The sequence below is a fragment of the Lepisosteus oculatus genome, chromosome 23, assembly GCF_040954835.1.
Source record: "Lepisosteus oculatus isolate fLepOcu1 chromosome 23, fLepOcu1.hap2, whole genome shotgun sequence".
NCBI classification, from domain to species: Eukaryota; Metazoa; Chordata; class Actinopteri; order Semionotiformes; family Lepisosteidae; genus Lepisosteus; species Lepisosteus oculatus.
In genome coordinates, this window is record NC_090718.1 from 11803984 (window position 1) to 11815114 (window position 11131).

The following is an 11131-nucleotide window of genomic DNA, read 5'->3' on the forward strand; positions in this document are numbered from 1 at the left end:
AGGCATTACTTGCAGTCTGCCACAGTGCTTACTTTTGATTTATTTGTAAAAGATAAGCTTTTAGTAAGTTGGCTCAGAATGCACGCTTTGTAACGTTAGATCACAGGTTGAAAGCTGGCAGGCCAGGGCAAATAACTGCCAAGACTTTGATTTTAATATTCTCACCCTTGGAAAAACAGAACTGGGAAACCCACACAGTGTGGTGTCCACTTTACTCATACTGTAGGTGCCTGTGTAAGCTAGTGTGTCAAGCAAATCTAGTGTGAACCTGACTGTTCTTTTCAGGAGGTGTTGACTTTCTGGTACCTGTGGTACTAAAGAAAGCAGTTTAACACAAACACAAACAAAACGTCCTTACTTCATATTGCTTACTGTACCCATTGCCCTAGTCCTGATTTGAAAGCTTCTGCTGAGCTTTAACACAGCAGAACACCCTCATGCCCCTGTATGTGGAAAGCCACAAAAAATAAACCTTAAATTAGCTTGACAGGTTCAAACTCAGCAAGTGTACGGTAGATCAAGGCACAACTGCGTGTCTGTGTTTGTTCGTTTCTTGTGAAAGTGTATACCAAGACCCGAAGTAATGCTTAGAATCATGAGAAAAGGCAAATGTCCAATTTGAGGCTTTGAGCAAAGCAGAAGTTTCCCAAGAAATCCGGCCTTTGTTTTGCTGCTGTGTAAAAAAAAAAAATATTGCTGCTCTTGGAAAAAATAACCAAACACTATCAAACAAACAAATGACAGCACAAACATACCACGGTTTTGGCACCTTCTCCAGTGCTCCAGTGAGCTACAGTGCCAGCTCTGATAGCCCATTTCTCTGGAAAGGTGGGGCTTGGTACTTTTCCAAACAGCACACTCAACCTGTTCAGCAAGAACAGCCGAGTGGTGCACAGACTGGACTCAAACAGACTGAGAATGGCAGCCGCACAAAAAAAGCCTTTTTCGAAAATTAACGTGACAGGAAGCCTGAAATAATTTTTGCCTAAGAGCAGTTTCAGCGAACAGTTTCCTAAAAAATGAATGGGCTCGACCTTCCTTGCTGCCTGCCGTTCAAGTTAATGCTTGCGGGTAGCAGTTTATATACCTTATCTGTGAACTTCCAGTCAACATAGCAGAAGGCTGATATTTTGCCTTTGCTGTCCACAGAAAAACAGCTCCTAGACTTCAATAATTTTAAGATTTAAAAACTAGGGTTTTGTTTATGTGCTCTGGTTACATAGGCCGGTGTGCTAGACTTTCCTTGTTACTGGGATACCAAGACAGTCCAATTCAATTTACCCGAGCAGCAGAACCCTGCGCTCGTAGCTGTCATAATATGTATCCTCTAAACTAAACCCCAAGCCTTGAGGTTCTGAAAACCAATAGCTTTGTATTGTTAAAAACGTCACTAGGTTAATTCATTGTCATCATCGCTACATAGTTATTGATAATATTCTAATATTTTTTTAATGGACATATAATAAAATGCAAAATAATTTCTTAAATAAACATAACAGCAAATTCTGAAATGTTTGTGTGATGATTCAGAAGCCATTCGGTTAATTAATGCAATGTTTGGCCTTTTTTCACTTAAGACTTTTTCTATTAGTTGAGCTATTTAATTCTCCCACTTTAAGGTCTGCCTCCAGCAGAGTTTTCTGCTAGTGAAACACAGCCACTTTCCTGCCTTACAGCTTAAATAAAACTAGATTAAATGGATCAATATTTAATATTATTTTAATAATATTCTGGTTTATGGGTCTAGTCTGTAAACAGAACTCTTTTGCCACTTTCCTTAGTCAAAGTTTGGTCTCAGTTAAACATTTACCATTGGCTGTGTTCCCAGGATTTGCCAAGAAATAATTTGTATTTACTACTGTAGATACTGTAAAATCCAGGTCAAGTTTTCCTTTTTAGTGGCATAAGCTGGCATTAGCCTGTGTCTTCCATGGAAATCCAGAATGTATAATGACAATATACTGTAAGTATAATGACAATTATATGACCTAAAACTTCCGCATGTACTGTATGAGGGACGTTTGTATTGTTTTAAGGCTCCTTCTGTGCTGTCCAAACAGAAAAGGAGTTAAAGTACTGTAGGTAAAAAAAAGGAAAAAAATACGTTTCTCGCCCACTTGTAAGAAAGTAAGGTGGGTGAGTATTTAATTGCCATCCAGTTCAGGGCTCTCCTGAAAAACAGTACAGAACGCCATAAAAGTCACGAGTGAGATGAGTGCTTTTAGGGTCACATAGCCCATGAGCTTCAGCAGGTTCTGGTAGCAATTTCCCCTTTACCAGATACAAAACCCTCTTAAAACAATCACCCACCTCCCACCATAAGGAAGAATTTAGATTATCCCTATTAACTCTAACCTGTGTGTTTTTTGGGAAGTGGGATGCGAGTGGACTCCCTGGACAAAACTCACTCCAACACAAAGAGAACGTGCAAGCACCACACAGAAGGATGTCCCGCTGAGCCCAGCGCTCTAGAGCCGTGAAGCAGTTGCTTCAGGCAGTCCATGCCTACACCCTTATGCTTGACTTGCCTGCTTTTGGGACCGTATCTTCAGGAGCAGTACGTGTCCCACTTTTTCTGATCTGACATGAACAGATTTTCCTAAAACTGCTTCGGGGACTAACAGGCAGAACTGATTTTCTGTTTCTTTAGCATCTTGGCCTCGATAAGCTCACAACTGTCACCTTTTAAAATGCGTGTCATAAAATGGGCACACATTTTGTTTTGGAGCAAAAAGAACACAATCTTCTTTGTTCCCAGCTTGCAGATGTTTTGTGTTTTCATTCTCTATTTGTTTTTTCAATCATAGGAGAGGAGCTTAGGTAAACCTTTGTATCAGCATGGGAAGCCTATGTACCTCTTCCTCAGAAAGTGTCCACCTTTTCTCAGCTGGATCTTCACAGTGCCTACAGCAGTGCTAGGATCTGATGGAGAGAGAACTGATGTGGTTCTCAGTGGTAATATTGCTCATTTGCCCCCAAAATAATACAAATAATAACATCACTTTATTAACCCTGAACAATTTCTTGCATTAGGAATATGTCTTTTTGCATACCCCAGCTTACTCTCCATGAGACACACAGACAGGGAGAGAAGCTTGGGGTCAGAGGGCAGGGTCAGCCATTTATACGGCACCCCGGGAGCAGTTGGGGTTAAGGGCCTTGCTCAAGGGCCCGAGTAGGATTTCTCTGCGGGCTGTGGGATTTGAGCCAGCCACCTTCCAGCCACAGATCCTTAGCCACAGTGCCACCGCTCTGCCCCAAGATAGAATGCATTAGTGATCTAATGTAAAAGCTTTTAAAGAGAACAGAAGAAATGCTGACCTCTAATTATAATGTCAAATTGACACACACAAGCCGCTGAAATGTTTTCCCAGAACTGACAAAAACATTTATTTAAAAAAAGATATACCTTAAACTTCTTTCACAGGAACAGCAAAATGATTTGGAACTTTTTATAGTTAGCAAAACATTCATTGTTCCTGGGAATTTCATTGTTATGATATACAGAGGATTTAAATGGGTTAAATGTATTTTTTCCAGTTTATCTCTCTTGTAAACAAGTTACTTATTTTAGGATTGTTTTAGAACATGATCCTAAGGCTTTTTTTGTGTAAGCTTGTTAAAATAAATAGACTTGGCATTTGCCTGGTTCTTTGGGAAAAAAAATGCAAAATAAAACTTTGCTGATTGTCAGATCCCAATTTACTATAGAAAAGAGAACTGGAGTAAATAATGATCAGGGAGGTGAATTTAATGTTGGAACTTGTAAGCTGGCAATTCCAACATTAAACATTAAAAGTAGGTTTTATCTGATTGAGTGTCCTTTGAAAGCTATGAATCTTACTTCCATTTGAAATGTGCCGGGACAAGTCAGTAAAAAGGCTTTGTGTTTCAGTATTTTATTCCACATTTAGATTTAAGTAGTGAGCAATATGTACATAATGAATGACTGGATTTTTGTTTTAATATACCATAAGAGTAAATAAGTGCACGTTTATACGCTATGTATCTATTTGACACTTTTTTAAGCAGAGGAGAAAATACTGGGTATGTTGTAACCACAATATAATTCAGAATCTTTATAAGAAAGAGCAGAAATATGTTTTCTCTGTACCCATAACATAAACATTTATCCACTGGCTCCTGTTTTTTTTCTCTCCTTTTATTGTCTTATGGTTCAACTTGTTTTTTTTATACTCAGTATTACAGACATCATAGTTACGAACCGACCAGCTGGATGACATTTCTGTTCAGAACGTTTCAGTTATTGAAGCTTTGATATTGTATTGAAGCTTTTTCATTGAAAGCACTGCAAGAGTGCATTTGGCAATTTTGTAACACAAGCTGCAAACAAAACTCTTTTCGTGTTTTCGTTGTCTTTTGTTTGGACACTGAAACATGTGGGGTTTGCCAGTTGTTTATTATGACATTTGTCATGGAAAATGGAGACAGTCTGATCTGTCTGGTTTAATTTTTTTTAAAGAAGAAAAAAGAGAAGGAGCCTTTAAAAGCTGAAATACAGCATTCTACTGTACATGCTCATTACAAATAAGCATTCTCGAATTAAAAGAGGAAATTGTGTAAGGTAAGGAAGCACTATCTGGACGTCTGCGACTGTAAAATATTTATCAGAATTTTGACCAACCTCCATTCCTAAGGCATCTGTAATGTGTAATGTGGAAGTGCAATTAAAACTGTGATCATGAGGCACATCTTTAACCAAATAGTGGTGGGAGTATGGAACACATGCAGCCTGGCTAACTTGTTGAAGCAGATACCCTGGCTTCTTTCAAGAAGATGCTTGGATTAATTAGCGTCTAAATCCCAAATGCGCCACATGGACTGACTCATTCCATTCTTAAGCATTCTTATCTCTTAACAAACAATATTGCACATGCACAGCACATGCACATATGCTGCTGAAATGATCAAGAAAACCTAAGGTTTTACTGATGCTTTCCTCTGTGCTCCTCCAACTGTACCTACCCGGTAGAATAAAATCACTTTGGTCACCTTTTCCAAAGTTATGCCTTGAACAGCGGTCAGTGCAGCCAGATTCCCTTTGGTTCACTGAGTCACAGAACCACTGCCTTACCAGGTAACACTACACGTAGATTAGCATTCTCACTGCTGACTCAGTTTCAGCACACAGAAAGAAAGTGTGTGGGCAGAATTTCAGTCCGATACAGGGGCAGATTGCTATCTGGAAATGTTGTAGGTGGCTCGAAGATCAATTGCTCGTGAGTCAGATTCCTACAGCTCCACCTTTTGCATTAGAAAGTGATGACCGCACCATAAATAATGGCACGCAATACCTTAATCTGTTTCAGCATTTTCTTTCCAGGAAAAGATGGGAAGGCTTAATAACAATCATTAGTATTCCTTGAAAAAAACAGCCCTCAGGGCTTTGGAGACCTGGAAAAAATTCAGAGATTTCTACCGTTTTTTGCCCAGAAAGACACAATGAATATGAGACTTGTTGAAGCAAGATTTTGCATGGAATTGAAACTCAAAGAATCCCACAACATGTTAATGTTGCGAAACATCAGATCTGAGCCCATTTACATGCCATTATCAATGTTCATACATATACAGTTACAAAACATGGATGGGCCTCTAATGTTGCAATTATACCGGGTCACGGCGTCTGTCGCAATATGCTGGAAACTGGCTGAGATGGTGGAAATGTTCTGTGTTCTCTTTCAGGTGAGCACTCAGTCCATCAGTTGAAAAACACCAACAGTACATTGCACTATGTGTTCAGTGATGAGTGTCTCCATTGCTGAAAATGTGTGAGCTTGTCTAAGCCTTCTTTTCTTGGTTGTTAGTCCAAATGTCTTCCATTTTATGATTATTCGATTATTTAAATATTATTTAGCATATGTACTTTCCAGACTCAAAACCCTCTTCTTCAGGAAAGCCTTTACTTAACTGGTTCCATTCTTCACCCTTCTGCTTTTCTTAGTACCACCATCCACGGTCTCCTCTATATATTGTACTTGTGTTTTATCTTGTGTATTCCTCTTATTTATTGTTGTTGTCATCCTGTAAAGCGCTTTGAGAAGCCAACTTTTAAAGGCACTATATAAAATAAAGTTTATTATTATTATTATTATTATTATAACTTTGTTTTATAGCCACTTAGCTCACACAGGAGTTCTTTCCTTCCTGTATATCTAAGTCAATCAAAGAAATTTACTGAGAAGAATGTAAAACTCTGGGTTTATAAGGGGGAGAGAAAACCCAATGTAGGCGTGAGGCACATACAGTACCTGGATCAAAAACAATTCAGTCCAGGTTAGTAGTCAGGCTGTGAAAAATGAGTAATGAATGTGAAATTGACTAATATTTAGAGACGTTAGAGATGTCTCTATCTGCTATATATTCTCTTCCCTGCACTGGTTTTTAATTTTTTAATTGTTTTACACTTACATAGCACTTTTCTGGACACTCCACTCAAAGTGCTTTAGAGGTAATGGGGATCCCCTCCACCACCACCAGTGTGTAGCCCCACCTGGATGATGCGACTGCAGCCATAGTGCGCCAGAATGCTCACCACACACCAGCGATCAGTGGGGAGGAGAACAGAGTGATGAAGCAAGCTCAGAGATGGGGATTATTAGGAGACCATGAGTGGTAACGGCCAATGGGAAATTTGGCCAGGACACCCTGGATTTTTTAATGACCACAGTATACACACTATACTTTTTACAGTATGGTGTCCCTGTCACTATACTGGGGCATTAGGACCCACATAGACCGCAGGGTGAGCACCCCATGCTGGCCCCACTAACACCTATTCCAGCAGCAACCTTAGTTTTTCCCAGGAGGTGTCCTATCCAGGTACTGACCAGGCTCACACCTGCAGAGCTCCAGTGAGCTGCCAGTTGTGAGTTACAGGGTGATGAAGTCTAGTTTTATTTTTTCTAACTCTACTTTTAACTGAATTTTAATAGCAATAACAAGAATTCCTATTTTTCTTTTGCAAAACAAACATAAGCTGATATTATTTTTATTGCTTTATTTGTTTTGATCTCAAACCCATTGTTTCTTACTAGAATGTATTTTATACAATTGATAACAAATTACAGTTTCTATTTATCTTTGTGGCTGCCTTGCTCAAAACACTTTGCTCACCTGAACTGAACAAACTCATGTTTTGGCCCAGCACCATCTTCATGAATAGGATAATGCGGTCAATATTTGTTTTAGGTAAGTAGCACTCCTCTAGTAATGGTACTAAAAATGTTAAGTGATGTTTACATAATACTATTAGAGGGTAAAAAAGACTATTGTGGCTATTTGCAGTGATGTGAATTCCAGAACTAGCTTTCAGGGTCTGAACTGCATTTGTTTGGCTTTCACAATATTTTCAAAATGTGTTTGTTTTGCAAAATATTGGCAATGCATTTTAAACAGGGGGGAATCACATTTGCAGTGTATGCTGTACGTATATGCAGCTGGTGTCATGGTTACAAAAAAATCTCATCCTTCCCATTGCTGCAGAAAGCAGATCATACGTCTGTCAACATTTAATTACAGATCGAAAGAAAATGTTGAGATACTACAGAAAATAGATGTTGGACAAGTGAATGCTCAAATTCCAGGCTCATACACGACTGTGGTCTGATCACGAATGCTACCATCAATCAGAGCAGGCTGATGCTGCTTCTTTAACTTGTTCTGAATCTTCAGGAACAGCTGTAGGGGGTCATATTGTGACAAGACACTTGCTGTACCTGCCAAATGGTACTGAATAACAAACATTTAGTACTATGCACAGGAATGCCCTTTGCAGGGAGGAATGGTGGTGTAGCAGTTACAGCGATGGGGCCCTGGGTTTCAATTCTAGACTTGGGGTGCTATCTGTGTGGAGTCTGTATGTTCTTCCTGTGGTTGTGTGGATTTCCTACAGGTCCTCTGGTTTTGTCTGGTAGGTTAATTGGCTTCTGGGGAAACTGTCCCTGGTGTGAGTGCGTGTGTCTGCCCTGTGTTGGACTGGCGTCCTGTCCGGGGTGTGTCTTCTCTTGCTTGTTGGGATAGACTCCCTTGTGACCCTGAATTGGATGAAGAAAATGGATGGATGTCCTTCAGATTGCTACTGTACTCGGATGCATGAATATACTCGGATGCATATATATTATTTCTTCAACTCACTGAATTTTATATTCAAAAGGGACTCTGACACCATTGCACGGATGTTTTGCAACGAACTCCTGTTTGGCACTTTGCGGACAGAAAGGGATTTAGATTTAAATAGGTCTCCTCTTCAGCTTTGATTCCATTAATCAATCTGGTAAAATCCTGGCTTCGGTTTAGGGTTTTAGATGGTGGAAATGTTCTGTGTTCTCTTTCAGGTGAGCACTCAGTCCATCAGTTGAAAAACACCAACAGTACATTGCACTATGTGTTCAGTGATGAGTGTCTCCATTGCTGAAAATGTGTGAGCTTGTCTAAGCCTTCTTTTCTTGGTTGTTAGTCCAAATGTCTTCCATTTTATGATTATTCGATTATTTAAATATTATTTAGCATATGTACTTTCCAGACTCAAAACCCTCTTCTTCAGGAAAGCCTTTACTTAACTGGTTCCATTCTTCACCCTTCTGCTTTTCTTAGTACCACCATCCACGGTCTCCTCTATATATTGTACTTGTGTTTTATCTTGTGTATTCCTCTTATTTATTGTTGTTGTCATCCTGTAAAGCGCTTTGAGAAGCCAACTTTTAAAGGCACTATATAAAATAAAGTTTATTATTATTATTATTATTATTATTATAACTTTGTTTTATAGCCACTTAGCTCACACAGGAGTTCTTTCCTTCCTGTATATCTAAGTCAATCAAAGAAATTTACTGAGAAGAATGTAAAACTCTGGGTTTATAAGGGGGAGAGAAAACCCAATGTAGGCGTGAGGCACATACAGTACCTGGATCAAAAACAATTCATGTTCTTCCTGTGGTTGTGTGGATTTCCTACAGGTCCTCTGGTTTTGTCTGGTAGGTTTATTGGCTTCTGGGGAAACTTTAGGAATTCGTACGTAGGAAAACCGAGATTTCACTGGCCGATAATCAAACTTAATTCATAAAAACTAGGAGACCACAAAAAAAAAATAAGAGAAGAAAAAGCAAAAGAAAAAAAATAACGGACACAGCGCGAGCCTTCATTCTCACCTTAACCGTCGATACCACACTTTTGGGTCAGGGATTAAACAAGACAACTCACGCTAAACAAATTACCACATACAAAATGCTGAATATGTTAACCTTAATATGTCTCACATTTTGATTCGATCCATACAGGCTACGTGTTTTTGTGGGGGGAAAAAAATCAACACAACGTGCTAACTGCGTGTACAAAGGTTCTGGAAAATGCTGAAATTCGTGCAGAGCGTGTCTTGTCTTGGGAGTATCCATGGGAAGAGCTGAAGACCGACACTGCGATGAGTAAGTGAATGAAAATGTCATTTTTTTTTTAAAATAGCGACCTAACCTGTACTCTACATCAACATTCAATAAGCTAAAACCCCCTAGCATTCCAGGTGCGACGTTCAGTTTGCATTCCAGATTGGTTAGTTTTTGGTATATAAAACGTGAGAGTAAAAGATAATCAGAATGAAAATAGATCTTATAGAAATTTCATATCAGCTCACTCATAAAATATGCTAATTGGTTCTCTAGAAGAGGTCTGCTGGCTTTTATTTTGTTGTTTTTTCCTCCTCATCTTTTCATCTCCCATATGCTCCGTTATCAGAGTTGATACCGTTCCGTTGTATTATCTACAAATTCCACTGGGCTGCCACGTACAAAGTTTTAATGACTTCTGGTCGCTATGTATATATATTCCAGTTTGAATCTATGTGTTGTCACGGGAAGAAGAAATGGTTTGAATTAAACAGGAGCAGCAAAAAAGCAGCTATGTATCATTATGGTTGAAGTAGTTCAGGTGTGTAGCTGCGTCAGCATGGGTAGGCTGAGTGCTCACACCTGAAGAAGGCAACACGGCTGAAACGTTGTTTTATTTCTTCTCTTTAAAGCATGGAATAAACCTATCACTTGTTCCTTACGTATCACTATGGTGCTCATAAAATATAAATCAATTTCCCACGACAGCAATCTATTCCAGTGCCAATATTAGCAACGGCATCGGCATTTCATTAATTTAATCTGCGGCAGCGTTCACGAAAAAGTACACGTCTGCAGTCTTTGCCAAACCTGATTTAACAACTAAACTGTTTTTTGTCGGTAGCTGCTGTGCTTTCTCATTCACATACAAATCACGCCTGAAGAAGGCTCAGCTGCCGAAATGTGATCTTTTTTCTTTACACTTTTCTGCGAGGAGCAGGTCTTACCTAATTCCCTGCGCATCCAGCGCAAACTGCCGGAACTTTCCGCTCTCATATTCTCCTGTGGCGATCAGTGGTACGGTGGTGACAAAAAAAAAAAGCAAGTTTAAAACACGGTGGATCTCATAAGCTTGAATGGCTGTATATTTTTAATGTTAGACTTCTGCAAAACCCCAGAGTCCCTTGCTACTCTGCAGCATAAACTGAAAAGAACCATTATTTGAAACGGAAAATGTCCAACTTTCATGCAAACACCTAGTCTGCTATATCTTCGACAAAATAATAAGAGTTCGCATGCGAAAACAAAACCCAAGGATTTAATTCGTTTGAGTAAACTTGATAAATATTTAGGTTCCAGAGAGATTTGATTCCTCTCACTTGGCTGAGGGCCAGATTGCTGGCCATAGTAAAAAGAACCTCGGACTCCCACAGTCGGACGTTAACCAAAGGGTAGGTGTTAAATGTGGAGAATTGGACGAGTGTGTGTGTATCTTTCGAGAAATGACCTCGGTAACGATTATGATTTACACCAGCTGGGGCAACAATGTCTTGGCTGTTGGCTTCAATTCACAAACTCTCCTTTAAACTGAAGATAAAATAGTTTAAATCTAAATCTATAACGTGCCGAAGCTTTCAATAGCATTGGCCCTACATTTGTTTTCCTTTTAATATTTTAATGTCAGCCTGGCGATTTGTGATTCGATTATTTCCTACGTGTTGAATAAGAGTTTTTTTTTTAAGTGGCCGGGAAGACGATATGAAACGACTTAAAAAACTACAATAAGTAGC

General features: G+C 39.3%; 1 protein-coding gene across 3 annotated transcripts in view; it reads left to right on the forward strand.

Annotated features, from left to right (window-relative positions):
- Nucleotides 1–9158: 9158 nt before the first annotated feature.
- LOC102691973 (POU class 2 homeobox associating factor 1) overlaps nucleotides 9159–11131 on the forward strand; it is an 84300-nt gene continuing 82327 nt past the window's right edge. For 2 of the 3 annotated variants that reach the window (XM_015337572.2, XM_015337575.2), the window contains exon 1: nucleotides 9160–9443. In XM_015337572.2, the coding sequence (XP_015193058.1) occupies nucleotides 9412–9443 (32 nt within the window). In that variant the 5' untranslated portion in view covers nucleotides 9160–9411. Of the gene's footprint in view, nucleotides 9444–11131 lie in introns of all 3 variants that reach the window. The other variant, XM_015337571.2, reaches the window with a different exon arrangement.